General features: G+C 35.7%; 2 protein-coding genes across 6 annotated transcripts in view; one reads left to right on the top strand and one right to left on the bottom strand.

Annotated features, from left to right (window-relative positions):
• Nucleotides 1-98: 98 nt before the first annotated feature.
• Nucleotides 99-12,115, top strand: LYSMD3 (LysM domain containing 3). 2 transcript variants are annotated; one of them, XM_067731217.1, is made up of 4 exons: nucleotides 121-255; nucleotides 1,523-1,606; nucleotides 4,247-4,512; nucleotides 8,986-12,115. In XM_067731217.1, the coding sequence occupies exons 3-4, from the start codon at nucleotides 4,258-4,260 to the stop codon at nucleotides 9,649-9,651; spliced, it is 921 nt and encodes a 306-aa protein (XP_067587318.1). In that variant the 5' UTR covers nucleotides 121-255; nucleotides 1,523-1,606; nucleotides 4,247-4,257; the 3' UTR covers nucleotides 9,652-12,115. The 2 variants fall into 2 exon arrangements, with proteins under 2 accessions (XP_067587317.1, XP_067587318.1); XM_067731216.1 differs by lacking the exon at nucleotides 1,523-1,606 and having other exon boundaries at nucleotides 99-255.
• A 1,749-nt stretch (nucleotides 12,116-13,864) lies between these two features.
• Nucleotides 13,865-19,077, bottom strand: part of POLR3G (RNA polymerase III subunit G) — a 41,240-nt gene continuing 36,027 nt past the window's right edge. For all 4 annotated transcript variants that reach the window (XM_067731211.1, XM_067731214.1, XM_067731212.1 and 1 more), the window contains exon 8: nucleotides 13,865-16,300. In XM_067731211.1, the coding sequence (XP_067587312.1) occupies nucleotides 16,214-16,300 (87 nt within the window). In that variant the 3' untranslated portion in view covers nucleotides 13,865-16,213. The remainder of the gene's footprint in view (nucleotides 16,301-19,077) is intronic.

The raw sequence follows: 19,077 nt of genomic DNA, 5'->3' as shown, positions 1-19,077 counted from the left end.
CCCCGCGCCCCGGCCTCCGCCTCCTCCAGGTCCCTTCCCACCTCCGCCCACTTGACGCGATGACGCACGGCAGGTTTGCGGACGTGGCGGCGGCGCACTGCACGAAAGGCCGAGACGTTGGCGGCGGCGGTGACGGTCTACAGGGGCAGCCAAAAACGGAGGCTCGGCCATGAACTGGCCCGGGACGGCCTCCCCAGCGGCGGCGGCGGACTTGGTAGCCGTCTCCTCGTTGAGTCCCGCCTGCTAACGGGACAGGTAAAGATCGCGGTGAGAGGTCGGGGGTGGCCGGGTCCCGGCCGGCGGGGTTGGGCCCCAGCTGCACCCTCGCTGGAGGCGGCGCGGACCCCGCGGCCGCAGATGTGGCGAGGCACCTGGTTGGGGCTTGGACCCCAGCCCGCGTTGAAGAGACTCCGAGGCAGGGGAGACCTTCGAGACCAGCTCCACCAAAGCCCCTTGTTACACTGTCGGGGAAACTGAGGCTCAGAGGAAGGACTCCTACTTGCCCCAATCCCGGAGCAGCGCATTTCCCACCTAGACACACTACATTTCTCCTACAACTTCGTGTCTCTGTTGAATATTCGTTGACAGCATCTCGTCCACATCGTCCAAGTGTGATGGTGTAAGATAGAGATCTGAGATTTAATTCTCGCAGGGGTAACAGGGAAAGAAAAAACAAGACGTGTGGAAAGGAGGAGGGAAGTTAAGTTTTTAGAAACTGAATTGGCCCTGGCAGGTACAGTCCCTGTGATACTGTCCCAGTGCTGAACTGGATTGTGACCTGTGGCCCTTTTATTGCTCTCTGCTTAAGGAGTGTCAAAGCGAAACACCCAGCAGCATTTATGCAGCACGAAGGCGTTTGGGAAATCATTTTCAGTCAGAAAGTGAGCTGATGAGTGTTTCAACACGGTATCCATTGTGTTACTCTTGTCATCTATGTAGCATGCAGGCTTGTTTTAGTTTTCTGAAGGGGGTATTTGTGCTTTTTTTTCCCTGCCGTAAGATAATTATGACAGGTGAAGAGAATTCAACCAGATGACTTGAATACTGGGTACTTTCTTATCTCTATATACTTGGCTCAGATAATTATATGCCTGGGCCAGAGTCTACCTTTTCGCGTCAATTAGGGACACAACCAATTCTTGATTATTCAGAAACAGACTACACAGTTTGTGGTATTCTACTGCCTGCGTTTCATTTCAAGCGGAGTGAAGAGATCGTGAAACAGATGACATTCTAGTCTTTAAATATTATTTAGCAACATATCATGGAGAGACGTTGATATAAGTATCTAAAATGGCTTTGGGGCATTGCTCAGTGAATTTCAGCTGTTCTAAGCCAGTTTGGGGTTCTAAGACCAAATTATCAGGGGAAAAACGTCTAAAGGGCAGCATAACTGAGTCAGTATAGCCATGGGTAAATCGCTGTATATTAAGTGGTTCATAACTTTTTAAACTTTTTGAGAATATGAAAACAATAAATATTATCCTCAGAAAAATGTAAATATGTATAAAATTTTGCCTAGGAATCCACAGGATTCACAGACATTCCCTACATTAAAGACAGGAAAGACTGTAAAATAAGTGGAAATTATCTGTTTTAGATGAAGGTGAGATACTCTACTCTTTCAACTTTTTTGAGAACAGAATAAAAATAAAGCATCCTTAATTTATTATGGTATTAAAACAAGTTTAATCTTTAAGCTTGTTAGAGTTGTCACTTGTTAGAATTCCTTGAAGGAACAGGTGTGACTTTAAAACTGCTTTTAAGATGTAAAATGTGGTAGCTTTCTTTAGTTTGGTGGCTGTTGAGTTAGGAATTCCAGTTCAATAAATAATGTAGCTCTTGGGGGGACAGGTGAAATTATCAACTTAATATATAGCTATTAGTTATTTATGTTATCTGAATAGAAACCTTTGAGTTTTTGAAGCATTACAGTGTTGCCACAGAACAGAGTCAGAAACTGGTTTTCAAGGGTTCTATTCAATGATATGAAATAGTTCCCAAAATTTTAAAGTATGTCCCGACATAGAGAGTATGTAATCTATTGTCATGTATATTACAAACTCAGACTTTTGGAGTTGGTCTTTTTCGATTTTTTTCTTTTTCACCTGGTACTTGTCCATAGTATTCACAACTGGCTTTGATACATCATTTAGTCTTGGCTTCTATGGCACAACATTTTCTTGGTTTCCTCCTCCTCTGAACACTTCTTTTCGTCTTTGCAGTCTGATTTTCCTTCGTCTAGGTACTAAATGTAGCAGTTCTTCAAGGGTCAGTCTTGGACCCTCTTATTCTGCGTGCACGCTCTCTCTTCCTCCCTCCCTCTCTCCCTCTCTCCCTCTCTCTCTGTCTCTCTCTGTCTCTGTCTCTGTCTCTGTCTCTCTCTCTCTCTCTGTAATCTCATCTACACAGCTTCAGTTTCCACCTATGTGCAGATGAGTCATTAAATTATATCACCCAGACCTTTCTGAATTTGACCACATAGACCACTTGACTACCTGACATTCTTTTTGGTTGTCTTAAAGGAATTTACAGTCAGCGTCACCAAGCCCCCCCGCCCCCACCAAGCTCTTTTTCCAGTGTTCCACATCTTAGAGAATGGCACTACCATTTACTCAGGGATGGAAATCACAAGTCTTGGTGTGATCCTTAACTAACTTCTTCTCTTTATATCTGAGCCACATCATTAAGCCTTAAGTATTTTATCTCCCCAAATTCCTCTTACGACCTCTCTACTCTCCATCTTTCACAATAATTGAGGATAATCTACTATCCTTTCTTATGTGAACAATTAATATGAAGCTAAAACTGTGAATGTGGTCATAGTTTTGTATGTTCTTGTATTGTTTTTTGTTTTTAACATTGACAGACTTTATGGGGGTGGGGATCTGGTTTCCACCTGGGATCCTACCCTCTTAATATAGATAAGAAGGGATTTAGAAACCTTTGTACAGTATCTATTCTGGGCCCCCAGGGCAGGAAGAGGGTGATTGCTGGGTGGGCGGGCTGGAAGGGTGGAGGCAGGGCCCTTACCACCTGCATGCCCACATCCACCCTGAACATGAGGGTGGGGTGAGATGCTCTGGGAGGGATGAGGGAGTCCCCAGGCTAGGGGCAAGCTGGCAGCAGGGGCTGTGACAGGTAGCCATAGCTTCAGCAGCACTTGGCACCACAGTTGCAGGGCAGCTTGTTGCTGGCATCGTCAGTGGTGCACTTGTAGTCATAGGTGAGCTCCTCACCATGGAGGGTGCAGTGCAGGGTAGGTGAAGATGATGATGGGCTTCTGGCCCTCCACGTGGGTGACTTGAGAGAAGCAGTTGGGCTCACAGGAGTGGTTGATGACACGGGCAGCATTACCATGCATCGTGGCATCCCCACATCAAAGTCATCCATTCGGAACATGTAGCACCCAGTGCCCTTCCCATCGGAGAACTTCTCCCGCTTATTGTTCTTTTTTAATGAGGATAGATTAACTTGATGAAGGTGAGTTGATAGTGAGTACACTTAGGTCAGCTCTCATCTCAGTCAGTCTTAAGATGTCTTTTCTTAAGTAGAAATGAATGTAGAACTTATAATCTGTTCACAATCTTTATAGACTATAAATTGAGTTTCATGAGGACTTTGTTAAGTTAAAGTTTGGTGAAAAGCTGCCAGGGAAGAAAAATCCCTGGTTGAGAGCAAAATTATGACCTGTATAGAAGGTACATACTATACTAAATAAAAATACTGAAATCAGCGTGATCCAGGGAAGTAGGTAGGGAGTTCAAAAGACAGTTCAATCCCATGGAACTTAAAATGCAGAACAACTCAGAAAGTTTGGGGTTCATAAAAGTGTTGTGTGTGCACATATAAAACATGTACTTTGATTCTATCAGATCTGTAAATTGTATATATGATCACACGTTTTTAAGACATAATACAAAATTATTTCTGTAATTTTCTTCACATCCTCAGAATGGGGAAACTTAATTTTTTGACCTAAAAAAATATAGCAATTTGCCCTTGTTAAAATGTAATCATCACCATGTTTTGTGATATATGGTCTATAAGAATGGATTACTTCTTCCTCCCATCCCATTGTCTCCATTGCCAAATACGTTCATTGTACTTCAACAACTATAAAACTTGAACCTAAAACCATTCTTTAAAAAACAAAAGATAAAGTGTCCTGAATATAAGATTCATGTAAATTAGTCAAATGGATCAGCTACATTCCAAAGTTTTCTCTGCCTTCTTTCCCTACCAGATTTTGACATTATGGCAGGGAGGCATCAGAATCGTAGTTTTCCTCTTCCAGGAGTTCATTCAAGTGGTCAAGTACATGCATTTGGAAATTGTACAGACAATGATATGTTGGAGGAGGATGCTGAAGTGTATGAGCTTCGATCCAGAGGAAAAGAAAAAATCCGAAGAAGTACATCAAAAGATAGACTTGATGACATTATAGTATTAACAAAAGATATACAGGAAGGAGACACTTTAAATGCAATAGCCCTTCAATACTGTTGTACGGTAAGTTTTAATTTGATTTTGCATAATGCAGCCCCAAATAAATTATTCGTTCATAGCACAAAATTGAAATAAATTCTGTGCCCTTTTATCTTGTATTCCCCCCCCACCCACTTTTTTGTCTTTTCACAGAAATCAGTATGATGTTGGTGGATGTTAACTTTTTAAATTTTTAAGTGAATACTTGAATTTCTGTTTATTTCTAAATCATGATTCTATTTTCAGATTGAAAAACACTCAAATGTGTTTATTTTTCTCCTTATTCAAGTTGTAAGGGAATGTAGAAATATATAAGGAAAGTTTTTTTCCTGCCCCAATTTCCTGAGATAACACACGTTGGTGTATTTCTTTCCATACGTTTTTTGGGGGGAGATATATATGTGTATAGTGATTTTTTAAAAATTGGTTTATATTATACCTATTACTCTGCAAGTTGCCTTTGACTTTTTCATTTCTTAGTATACCATGGATATCCCTCATAGCCTTATAGATCTAACTCATTATTTTATGTAGCTATATGATGTTGCATAGTATGGATGTACCATAATTATTAAGTTGTTCTCTTACTCATTGATAGGATTTTCTCCATGTTTTGCATTGTGCAGTGAATATCATCACAACTGGTACCTTATTTCTGTGAAATAGATTCTCAAAAGTGGGATTTATAGATGAAAGGTATATTTTTTATTTTACTAGGCATTAAACTCTGTTTAAATCCATTTAATGTCTGTGTCATGTCCATTTTGTATCCATAGCATGGAATCTATTTTCATGTAAACACATTGATATGGAAACTGTTGATATCTTTCATTTTCAAACTTTTTATTCTCATGCTTCCAAAAGAATTTTGAAATGTATATACTGTGTACCTCCTTGCACCGTTTAAAGTGAACATCTTAAATACATCCTGACTTAAAGTAGTTATAAAGGATTTAATTTCCAGAATGTTGTCAATATTGATATTTAAAACTAAGACTATTAGAATATTCTTTAAATATATGCATGGAATCCTAAATACCACCAGGATTTGCTACCTAAAATTATTCATTTAAAATATATATATGAGCTCTTTTTTTAGTAGCATGAAATTTTATATTTAAAAATTTTTTATATATTTAAAATTTTTTTCTCCTTGATTAATATTTTCATCCCCCCCAAAATCTTTCATAGTATAAAATATTTTTATCTTGAAAACCTTTTATTGATTACCTGTCATAGTTCTCTCCAATAGAAACACACACATATATTGATAAATTTATATATATATATTATTTAATTTTAAAGTCTCTGATGACCATGAGGTTCTATGTATTATTTTTCCTGAATAATTATTGCAATTATTCACAATTGATCAAAACAAACATTATAAATTTTAATTTAAATGTTTAATAAATATTTTATTGAAATGCATTTCTTGATGAGGTAAGAAAGCTGGGTTTGGGTTTTTTTTTTGTGACTTGTTCATGTATGGCAACATTATTTATTGTTAAATCAGAAAATATCTGATTTCATTCTTTAATGCAGATAAAATTGTTAATATGTGTTCTGTAGAGAAATAAGACCACTGAGAAATAAATTATAGAATATGCTTTAGAAGGATGATAATGGAAAGTAATCAAGACTTTAAAATTAGGGGCAAGACTGAAAATATCAAGGTGAAGATCCAAGAGAAGAGTGTGGTCCAGCAGCTTTATTAGAGAAAGACATTAGTTTTCTTTTAATGAGCCTAGAAAATTTTCTTAGAAAAAGAGAAATTTGAAGTGCCATCTGAATGATTAAAAATAGATCATATTTCCAATGAAGTGAGAAGGAGAAAGTATTTCAGGCATGACAGTGATGTGGAGATTTCAAGGAGGAAATAAGGCGGACAACGGAGGAAGTTTAATAGCTGTTTCAGAAATGAGTGACACAGACTAGGATGAAGTGATTTAATATAACTGAGGGAAAGTTTGATATATAGTAAGAGAACATCATTGTAAGATTTTAACAAGAGTGCTGCAGAATGGGGTGGTGGGGGGTGGGAACCTGCTGGTGAATTAGAGGGAATCCAAGAAAGAAGTTACTGGAAGATGATCCAATGAATATGATTCAGGCTTAGGCTAAAATATTTATAGTAAAGAAGAGAAGAAGCCAATAGAAAATGTATTGGGGGGGAAATCACAGGGTGTATCCGCTGTTTCCTTAATTAAAATGAAGAGTGATGAAAGGCAGCTGAACGTTAGGGAAAAGATGGCATTGGCCACAATAATGGGAAAATTGATACAGCAGAGATAGGGAGTTAAGCAGTGCTCCCTTTTGACAGAACTCAACTAGCAAAAAAAAGATTAACCTTACAAAAGGATTTATCATTTAAAAATATGGTAATTAGTGCTATATTCCACTTGTAAATATTCAGCCTTAGGAATTATTAAAAACATGCCTGTTATAAAACAGTGATAAGAGGAACAAAAAGCTCAAGGTTACATTTGGAATCCTAAATGTAACCAAGGAAGTTAGCATAACAGAGAAAATATTATAGGGATATTTAGAGACATAACCTAGTTAGATGCTAAACCTTGGAAACCTGGTTCAGAAAGATTATTGAGTAGTTATTAGTCAGAATACACAATACCAGGCAAAAGAGCATTTAAAGAGAATAGGATCAGGCTTTGGGGTTTGTCAGTGAATCTTCATTTGCCTTAAAAGAGTCTCAAGGTAGTAAAATGACAAAGCACCTTTTAACATTACACTCTCATCTCCAAGTTACTGTTCAGTCCTCTCTCCCTTTTCTTCCCACACATACACTTCAAAGGAATTGATTTTTCCAATAAGAACTCTCATTCTTCATCAGTAATATGCAGTTAATCCAGGTCACTACTACCTCTTAAAAACCCTGTCTGACAACCTGGATTCTGACTTTCCTACTATTAAAATTTAATAACAGCTATTAAAATTTAATAACAGCTAACATTTACATAACATACTGTGTGTCACTACTGTAGATGTTCTTTGGACATTTTAATACATTAATCTTCACAGTAGTCCTATGTGGTAGGTAGTATTATTACTGTCATTTTACATATGTGAAACTGATTTGCAGACAGGTTAAACAACTTGCCCCAAATCATACAGCTAGAAAGTGTCAGGACCATGCTTCAAACCCAGATAGTCTGTGCTTTTAACCACCATCATATAGTGCTTTCCTGGGCACTGTTTCTTAATCTCCTTTGTGGATTTCTCTTAACTCAGCATACCCCTCAAATGTTGGCATTCCTCAGGGATCTTTCCTATGTTACCTTTTTCTCCTAGACTTTTTCTAGTGAATCTACTCTTGTGACTTCAATTACCATTTTTGCTGGTAATCCACAAATCTATATCTCTAGCTGAGATCATTCTTCTGAATTTCAGGCATACATTTATAACTGCCTTTGGACATCTTCCACTTGGCACATTTCAAGCACCTCAAAGTCAACATGTGTGAAATCTGCGTTCATTCTCTTTTATCCCTCTACAGTGTTCCATAATCTCAGTGAGTGACATCATTATCCATCGAGTTGGCCAAGCCAGAAATCTAAGTTTTATCCTAGACTCACTTTACCTCTCTGATATCAATCAGGTGATAAATGATCAGTGCTTGGTTTACAGCATTGATGGAAATGGTGGATTAATAACTTAAAGGCAGTTGGAGAGCCTGGCATAGTAATTGGTAACTTGAGAAACACTCTCCTGCTCCCCTTACAATGGCAGGTGGAGAGAACATGTACACAGGTTGAGGACTATATAAAATGTATAAGGAAAGCTTATAAAAATGGCTGATCTGGGGGATAGTTGAATAATGCATTTACACCAGAGGTTTGGGGAAAAATGACTTCAGGGGACAAATGAAGGAGACAAATTATCATATTTTATCAATTCTAAGTTGTATTTTTTTTACACATTTTAACATCTTTGAAGTTAGAATGGTGGCGTCTTCAATATTTGGTGGGGTTTTTTTTTTTACCTTAATGATACATAAAATAATGGCACATCTTAGAGTGGATTGCATCTTGGTTTTGATAAAATATGGTACTTTTAGTTCGGTAAGTTGACATTTGCCTATACTCTAATTACCACATTAGAAGAAGGAACGTAAGTATCTGTAATCCTTCCTTCACAAATTGTTTACAAGCGGCAGAAGTATGATATTTGCGCATGATATAGAAAGAGAAATACCAAAAGATCCTAGAATCTACTTAAATAGCTAGGATTAGTGTTAATATTGATAATATGTGGGTGATTATAGAATGTAACTGGTGATTTCTTAAGACTGGTAGATCAAGAATGGTATAGAACTGTTATCCACAAATAATATAAAATCCTCTCTGGATGTGATAACTTACTACTTCTAATAATTAAGCTCAATTTTTTTTCCCTCCAAAAGTAACTGGGATGAATGAATATTACTACTTCTATTTTGATTTAGAATTTAGTTGAATTTTGCTTTTTTTTTCTTTACAGGTAGCAGATATCAAGAGGGTTAACAATCTCATCAGTGATCAAGACTTTTTTGCCCTTAGGTCTATCAAAATTCCAGTAAAAAAGTTTAGTTCATTGACTGAAACACTTTATCCTCCAAAAGGAAGACAGACTTCACGTCCTTCATCTGTCCAGTACCTTTCAGAACAACAGGAAGTTTTGTCAGCTAATGATTTTCTTTCTTCCAGTGAGTCAGCTGGTAGCTTTTTAAAAGAAGTAGACCGAGACATAGAACAAATAGTAAAATGTACAGACACCAAAAGAGAGAACCTTAATGAGGTGGTGTCTGCCTTGACAGCACAACAAGTACGTTTTGAACCTGATAACAAAAACATTCAACGTAAGGATCCTTATTATGGAGCAGACTGGGGAATAGGGTGGTGGACAGCTGTAGTGATAATGTTGATAGTAGGCATAATAACGCCAGTATTTTATTTGCTGTATTATGAAATTTTAGCTAAAGTGGATGTTAGTCACCATTCAACAGTGGATTCTTCACATTTGCATTCAGGAGTCACACCCCCATCACAGCAGAGAGAAATGGAAAATGAAATTGCTCCAACTAAAGGAATACCCTTTGTCCCACAAGATGACCATAAGCTTTATAGTCAATATTCTCAGTTACCTGCTGCTCGACACAAAACATAGCAGTTAGTTCAGTTACAGTGTTAGCGATCACATGTGTATCTGGAATTTGGTGGGTGAATCAGTTATATTAAATAACCACTTCAAAGGCAGAATTTAGGGAGATTGAAGATGCTTTGTTTTTCACCTTTTTTTTTTGTTTGTTTTTTGGAGCCATTTACAAATGGATTGAGTATAAAATCCCTACAGTTGCTAGTTGTTGATTCTGAAAGCAGTACATCTGTATATCTCTTTTATCAATGCTTAAAGCAGAAATGAATTTAAATATGTGTCTCGGAAGTTCCTGGAAAATGCATTTTTTTCTTATTCAAGACTGGTTATGTTCAAATTTTATTTTTTAAGCAATTGTTTTTGGTTTGAGATTATTAATAGTAAATTCATTATGCAGAATAATGATAGCATCAGATGTCTGCAACTGAAGAAAATTTATTACTAACCATCAAAATATTTAGTTGCAGAAAAGTTTGATTCTAAAATTATTTGATAGGACTTAAAATTTCATTTTGAAACTTAAGAAAAACCCCACATTTAGTACATACGCTATGAAAACATAAGTAGAACAGAAAGGGGAAAGAAATGTATAATGTCTGTAATAGAAGCTGAGATATATTATTATTTTTAAGCCCCCAAATTAATGTGTTAACTGTTGGGAAGTTGCCATTTGGTCACTAGAACACTGGATTATGTCAGGACCTAAAAGTTATCTTTGTCTCTGAAAGAATGCTGCCTCTGCTTCTGTGTTTTAAGTGATTATATTTGCCTCTGATGTTTGAAAGCACTTTTGTTGTTCTTTGATGAAAAGTGTTATACATGTACAGATTAGTATTAATTAGGAAATATTTCCTTACATACTGTGATAAGTTGTTGCTGTGTTACATGTAATAACATGCCTTAATTACATTTAATGCCTTATAATACTTTATGTAAACTAGTATAATTTTTAGAATTAAAATTAAGCATTATTTCAGATGGTCCGATAGGATTCATAACATAGGCTGTATAAATTTGTCTCCACCTTCACTGTCAGGCACAAGTTAATGGGATAGTAACATTTTTGTTCTGTCTCTGAGGTCTGTTGCAGAAAAGCAAGGGCAAAGAGACCTTTTGCATTAGCAAAAACAGACAAATTGTTTTGTATATTGATCCCTTAACCTCTGTTTTTCAAAGAGAAAATGTTCAGCTTAGGTCTTTTTTCCCTGAACTACAGCATCAAATTGGAGAAGAGAGGCCAAAGGTGTATATGGATTGGTCAAAAGAGTGCCACTTTTAAGATCTGTGTGGATCAGAGTCTGGCTAAATAAGCATTTGCATACTGATTCCATCATTTAGTTTTTAAAAGTATGTGTTTTTAAAATGCTATCAAAATGATTCATTTGGTGGAGTCTGGCTTGCCTGTTTGTGTATAATAAAGTATGTACCTTAAGATACATTATACCACCTAATTTTCTGGGCATTATTTCCTAACTTTTAATGTTTCAGCTTTTTGACCAGTCATTTTATATTTCAAACTTCAGTCTTGATACAAAGTGGGGTGAATAAATATATACGCTTAATGAGGTTTAATGTCGTTTTAGGAGCAGTGTATCATAGAAAGACAGGACAAAGATGTCAAACATTAAAGCCCTTGCATATATTAGAGGGCCTTAGACAATTACCAAAAAGTGTTAATATGGAGGTTTGTAGCAAACTGATTTTTTGAGTTAACTCTATTAGTTTAAGATTTAAAAAATTGTTTTAATGTGCTTTGGGCATCTTGAGAAAAGTATGATCTTTCTAATTTATGCTCAGTGTTAACTTGGTCAGTTTACATTGTATTTATTAAGCCTGCTGAAAATCAAGTTTCAAGAAAGAAAATACAGATTATTTTAGGGTAGAATGGGCTAGATGTCCTTTGAAGAACTTTGTTTACATCAAATTGATGAAATTACGGAGTCAGGGATTCCTTTTTGCTAGCAGTACTTTGAAATTGTGATAGAGAAGTCTGATTTATAAAATAAGTAACTTTTTAAAAAGTAATGAGGTATACCATGTACTTGATTAGAAACCTTTTCTGTCTTGCAGAGTGTCCTATTCCTTGAAGGCAGTATAACATATCCTTATGACACAGGCAGTTTCCTTTGTCCATATATTTGAATTACATTGGGCTGGCCAAAAAGTTTGTTCGGATTTTTCCATAACATTTTACAGAAAAAACAGAGGGAACTTTTTGGCCAACCCAATATATTTTTTTACTTAATTGAATATAATTTGAATTATATATAATTCTATATATATGTATAACATATATAGAATTCTGTTATATATATAGAATTCTAGATTCTAATCCTTAAATGTCATTTGTAAAAGAAAAATTTCTTAAGCATTTAATAGATTTAGAATAATTTTAGCTTTTAAAAAGTACTAATACATCAAAATTTGTAACAAATGCAGATTACTTTGTAAAACTTAATAAAACGAAAAGTTATTTGATTTTGTGGCTTTTGTGTTGAAACGCTTATTTGAATTTACTTTGAGGCTTTACATTAGAAGATATATACACAAACACACACATACATGCAGATGTAAAAGTAACGGAACTGTGAATCACTGCATTTGGTTCACTTAAAAAGTTGGAGTTGCAAGTGAAGAAAAACCTATTTTTAAAAAGGGCAGATTCTTAAAGTCTGGGTACAAATGGTTAAGATTGTTTCAAACTAATGGATGCCATTTAAATTAAATATTTTTTGCCATCGTATTTCTAGAAAATTATAGGATTCATGTCCCCAAAAGATATATTAAGATCAGTTATAGAGAGTCTGGTGGCCACGTTAAGAATTAGAAGACAGTAATGTTAAATTAATTTCTCCAAAGACTTTTGTTTTTTAAAGCTTATCTTTTTCTGGACTCTACTTACTTGTTCAGTGGCCTGAAGAGTTCTTTAAATGAACCATTATTTAGTCATTAGTTCTTTTTAAAGTACTACAAAAATTACCTACTTGGGAATATGAAGGATACAGTTAGAGTTTTAGAAATATCGTGAAACAAAGATCCAGTCAAAGTGTTACAGAGTAAAGGTGTAGTTTTTAGGAGTCTGTATTTAAATGGTACATTATGATGGGAATCATTCTTATTTTGAATTACAAAGTTGCTCAGGAAATCAGTATTTTCTTCCAAGTATGTGCATATTGCACTGTTAGATCATAGAAATCTGATGCTTTATTTAATTCTTTTTATGTATGCAAATTATATAAGTCTTTTGTATAATGTATTTTATACAGAAGCAGCATGGAATTGTAGAATGTTATGTTAGCATGTACATCTGTAAAACTGGTTTTTAAAACTTCTTGCCCCTCATTTTTCATATTTTAAAAGATCTGCAAAATGCAATAAAGTTTCTATTTTATTATTCAATCGAAAATGGAATCTGGTTAATTTAATTGAATAAAGCAAACCTTTTCTCCTCCTCTAACTATTAGAGATACTATGTAAGATAGACTGAATTGCCAAAGATTTACCAATTCAGATTCCCCCTTGTTATACTGAAAAAATACACTGGATTATTTATAGTACATAAGTGAAAGGAAATGAAAAAAATTTCAGATGAATGTTATTTGTGGGGGGATCTCTGATCTCATGGAAGAAGGCCTCATGAGACCTGGTCCACACCTTCTTGGCAAGTTACAGATTGGTTGTGTGACAATATGCTCTATTTATATGTAAATTTTATTATCACGGAAACAACCTTTCCATTTCAAAATATTAATTTTTTAAAATACCAGTAGCAAAAAAGAATTGAGACAGTTATTTGGAGTTTTTATTTATTTAATGGAGAACTTGTGGTGTAATCCTTGTTTTCTCCATTTTTAAAAGTATCTTGATCTTAAAATTGTATTTACAGTTTTTCTTATAAGAAGTTTTTACTAACTTAAGAGCATTTAACCAAATTAAGGAAAGCCATTGATACTGTACATCTGAAGGTAGTGGGGAAGGAAAGGTTAACAAGGTCATCTGAGTTTCTTAGCATTCTCTCAATATCCAAATCTCTTAGTTTGTTATCACAACTTTAATCACCTAGAGTTTGGTTGTTGATGGTGGTTTGTTCAAGAACATTTGATACTGGCATCCCTGCTCAATAAATACACAGTTATTTTACTAGGTAAAATAAGTATTAACAAATTAGTTTTCTCTATCGAATATATTTCAGCAGGGTCAAAGAAAACAATATAAAACAAAAGGATACTATTGTAAGAATTTAATGTGTAAACAATACAGGAAAATAAGCATTAGCGCAACAAAACACTTTTGCATCTTATATAGAAATTTTAAAGATACTTTACCAACAAGTAGGAGGTTAATCTCTGTATTAAAGCTTGCCTTCTTATAGAATAATTTAGCATTCTCTGAGATTTTAAGCCAGAAAAACAAGATTCATGCTGGTAAAGCAACCTGCAAATACTTTCTGCCTGTTCTCACAATTAGTCTACTTTAAACATAAGATCTTCCAAAGGAGGAAGACGATGCACTTAACGGAGATGGCTGGGGCCTTCCCAGGAAATCCTTGCCCATAGGAGATGCTTTACCATCTGCAGGACTAAAATGGTGGCAACAAATTGAAAGCCAGGGAAAGATTCCTGTATCTTTGGTGTATTTGCCCAATTTAAGTGTTATCTTCAGATGTATAATAAAACAAGTAAACAGAACCATAAAGATAAGCTTTCTATAAATTAAATGGTATTTGGCTATAGTACTAAGGAGGTGAGAGATTAAGAAACTTCTGTTAATTATCAATCCTAAATGACTACTTGCCCATTACAACTGAAAACTGAGGATTCTACTCTAAGAAGTAGAATTGCTAATACTAGCAATTACTAATCTACTAATTAGTAGATTGCTAATACTTTAGAGTGTTTTATTCATGTTTTCCATTTAGAATCTTTAGAATTATTGATAAGCTTCTTTAAATAAGAAATCACATAGGATCAGCACAATACTGAACTAATAATGGCCCTCACACACATACTGAATTATCTGAGAAATATTACAATTGAAAGTGGTCTTTTTCCTGAGAAAGCCATGTTACAAAATGGCACAAGACAATACACATTTTCTCCAATTTTTCCCACCAGAAAATAAGATGGGAAAATCAGATTATAATATATTTTATGAGGAAAACATGTTTGTTTCTCAAAACTGTTTTCAATCACTTTATCATCTACAATTTTTTAAAGGGTGAGAACTAAATTTAAATTAAGAATGATCATTTCTACAAGGTGAGAGAATGAATACATATGGTAAACTTTGGTTAGAGTTTAAACAATTTTTATAGAAAATTGTTCACAAGTGAAGAAACTAAGGCACAGAAAACTTAAGCTCAATTTCAAGGTTGAGTTTAATAGTAAAGGTAGAAATAGAATCTAGGGCTCTTGATTCTCAGAGGGTAATGGGTGGTATCTTCCCAAGAGGGAAAAAATTTATTTCTTTTGGTGGGTAATGTTCATAAATCATTTTTAAAATATATAATATGAATTTCCTTGAAAATCTTTGGCATATGTGAGTCATTGGAGGCTGAAGTTTATAGATATCCTCTCCCCCACCCCAATACAAAAAGGCAGGGGAGCTAGTTTTTAAATGAATCAAAAAAGATTAATCTAAATTTCAAAGTGACCTGAGTTTCATTCTGCATTGTTATATAAATCAATTGGAGAGGTCAGTCTTGTGAAACGTAACAGAGGCCACTACACCTCACAGATTACACATACATGCATACTGCAGTGAGATTTATATGACTAGAATTTAGTCAACATTTTTATAAAGTACAAAATTAAATCTCAGTCTAATTTTTCATAAGCCAATGACTCAGAGATATCAAACTTGTTACAGTGGGATGATTCATTCATATATTGTATGGTATGAAGTTAGCCTCCAATTCAGGTATTTTTAATATGCATCCCAGGCCTTTGTATTGGTTGAGATGTAAGCTGTGAAATTTACTTAGCTCAGATTGGCATTTTTCCCTGTGCATGTGCTTCCAATCACGAAATTTTTAATCTCATAAAATGTGCACTTGTAAGAGCTCAGGTAGGTTTATGTAGTCATAATATAGTAGCACAGAACATAACATGTAAAAGTAAAAAATAAAATTATTTTCAAGTTTCTTTGTATTTAAAGTGCTCCATGTGCAGTATTAAACCAACTTTCAGATTATAGAAATCCGTTATGATGACTAGTAGTTTTAGAAAAGATCAGCAGTTAAACAAGAAAAAATTGTGTAAGTATGAATACATAGATTAAAAGATGCAAAAACTCTTTAGGTACATTGTAATCCAAATAATACCAAAAAAAAAAAATCCACTTGAATACATTAGAGAGATGACAGAGGTGTTGAGAAGGAATGTCAGAGACTAATTGGTAAGGTAACTAGTATGTAAACTCAAAGTGGTTCTGAATATTTTGGTAACAAGTATCTTTCCAACAAAACAGGAACAAAAATAAAATACTCATTCCTTATCAGAAATAAAATAGAAAACAAGTCTGTTCAAATGTTCAGAAGCTGTATCATAAAAATATTTTTTGAGAAATTTCATAGCTAATAGGTTGCTTCATCCATGTTGTCATCACTGTCTGCACCAAAATCATCTCCATCTTCAAAGTAGGAATTAATGTAGTCATTTTCCTAAGTGAAATGATATATTCCTCAGTAAACATTAAAAGTATGAGTAGTAACATTAAAGAACATAATGTAGGCTGTCCCTTTAATATAAGTTTATAAATATCAAAGTTAGGTAATTAGAAAATATGCCACGCTTAAAAGAAGTCTCTGTTATTTCAATGCTTGAAACACACATTAACTTTCACATATCTAACTGTGCTTTCTTCCTCAAGACCACCATCTCCTACTATTCTCAGGCACCAACTAGCTGAGAGAACATAAACGGATGCCCATTACACCTTAATAGGATTATACATCTCATTCATTTTACTTTAGTGGGATGATACATGGTTTAGTTAGTTAAACCACTAAACACTTACTCCAAACAAATGTACAAACACTCAAGAAACGAGGCCAATTTATACTAACATTCATTCGACTACACCAGAACTGAGGTTTCCGGTTACAATGCATAGCTGAGCATAAGCAGAGTGATTTTTGCTTCCTACCAAAAAACAAACAAACGAAAAGACCTCAAGATACTAAATCAAATGCAGAAGATGCCATATTATATTACATCTAGGGCCCCTCAGTTTATTTTTTTTAAATTTTTATTTGTTTTATTTATTTTTGGCTGTGTTGGGTCTTCGTTGCTGCGCATGGGCTTTCTCTAGTTGCCGTGAACGGGGGCTACTCTGTTGCGGTACGCGGGCTTCTCATTGTAGTGGCTTCTCTTGTTGAGAAGCACGGGCTCTAGGTGCGTAGGCTTCAGTAGTTGTAGCACGCGGGCTCAGCAGTTGTGGCTCACGGGCTCTAGAGCGCAGGCTCAGTAGTTGTGGCCACACGGGCTTAGCTGCTCCGCAGCATGTGGGATCTTCCCGGACCAGGACTCGAACCCGTGTCCCCTGCCTTGGCAGGCGGATTCTCAACCACTGTGCCACCAGGGAAGCCCCTCAGTTCCATTATAAATTAAGAGGGATTAAGCCCCTGGGAACATTCCAATTCTTATGGCTGAGTAAGACTACTATCTGTGTAAATGACTCAAGATATTTCTGCTTTCTATCAAAAATTTAAAAATCTACTTTGGATATAGATTAAAAGAAATTTAAGAGCGTTATTAACCAACTGCAGTGTATGGACTACAGCTGGATTCCAACTGGAATAAGCAAAAATTTTTTTTCCAATCAAAACTATTTGAACACTGGTTTAATAATTGATGATATTAAAGAGTTACATTTTATTGTGTTAGGTATGATAATGATATTGTGATGTTGTTAAAGAGCCCTTATTTTTTATTTTTTTATTTTTGTGGTACGCGGGCCTCTCACTGTTGTGGCCTCTCCCGTTGCGGAGCACAGGCTCCGGACGCGCAGGCTCAGCGGCCATGGCTCACGGGCCCAGCCGCTCTGCGGCATGTGGGATCTTCCTGGACCGGGGCATGAACCCGTGTCCCCTGCATCGGCAGGCGGACTCTCAACCACTGTGCCACCAAGGAAGCCCGAGCCCTTATTTTTGAGTACATACTGAAATATTTATGGATGAAATGATATAATGCCTGGGATTTGCTTTAAAGTAATCCAAGGCAGCTGCAGGCTTGAAGTGGGGAGGAAAGGAGCAGACTGGGTGGATGAAAGAGTGGCCGAAAGGCTGGCTATGAATTGATCATTGTTAAAGCTAGGTGATGAGTCTGTAGGTGTTTATATTACTAGTCACTAGTTTTTGTAAATGATTGAAATTTGCCATAAAAAAATTAATTTCCAGGATACACAGTTTTGAGGGCATTAGCCCACTGTGGCCTCCTTTGCCTAGCAAAGCAATAAAGCTATTCTCTTCTACTTCACCCCCCCCAAATTAATCTCCACATCTCTACTATCTACAGCAGAAATTATGATAGAGTAAGAAATAGGGACTATTCTCAAAAGAAAGTCTCCTGGATATCACCTTTTTTAGTATCTGCATGGTGGGATTTTATATATAGATTTATATAAATAATATAAGAAAGGTAACTTGTATTATTCAGATATGTATTTCATTACTTTGTCCTCCCTAAACACTTTAATTTTCTGTATCCAGCTAAGACCCTAGGAAGTTGGCCTGGTTTCTCTGGTGCCAAGAAATCCAACAGTCTGGAAACCTGGCTGAATCCAGAGGCCATGTACCAGGGACGAGTGGCATGGTTGAGAGTTCAAGTGAGTCCATCTTGTAAGTGAGATCTTGGCAAGGACACTTGTGTGAAAATATAAGCTAGCCAATTTGTACATACAAGTGGAAATGAGTAAGGAGGAGATACTGTATCTCAAATTGAGCATATGCCACTTGTGTTTAGACATGAGCACCTCCAAGTATGTTCAATGATGCGCATTAGGTAATTTTGTGAGATTAGTAATCTTGATACAAAGATTGGTACAAAGTGAGAACTTGTTGAAATTGATGGCTTAAATGGTTCTTGGCTTCATTTGGGCCCCTGCTTTTTTCTTTAATTGTAACACTCAAAAGACTGCAGAAAGAAAAAAGTCTATATTTTCTCAATTTTATATGTAGGTGTTACATAGATAATTCGCTCCACTTTACTCTTCAAAACAAAATGCTCTTTAAATCCTCAATATACATCAGGTGAGTCAATTAGCAGTAATTTTTCATTAATCAGTTAATTGCTAGAAAGAGCAAAGAGTAACTTTAAATCTGGAAAGGCTTTGAGCTTGCTTATACCCAGACTCACCCAGGCTCACACTCAGAATATATATCCTTTCTTTATTAAAGTAGAAAGTTGGTTGTTTTTTTTTTAAATGAAATATAGTTAC

The sequence above is a fragment of the Pseudorca crassidens genome, chromosome 3 (genome assembly GCF_039906515.1).
Source record: "Pseudorca crassidens isolate mPseCra1 chromosome 3, mPseCra1.hap1, whole genome shotgun sequence".
In the NCBI taxonomy this organism is placed as follows: domain Eukaryota; kingdom Metazoa; phylum Chordata; class Mammalia; order Artiodactyla; family Delphinidae; genus Pseudorca; species Pseudorca crassidens.
Note: the sequence above shows the minus strand (reverse complement) of the source record. Positions and strands in the feature narration are given on the sequence as shown.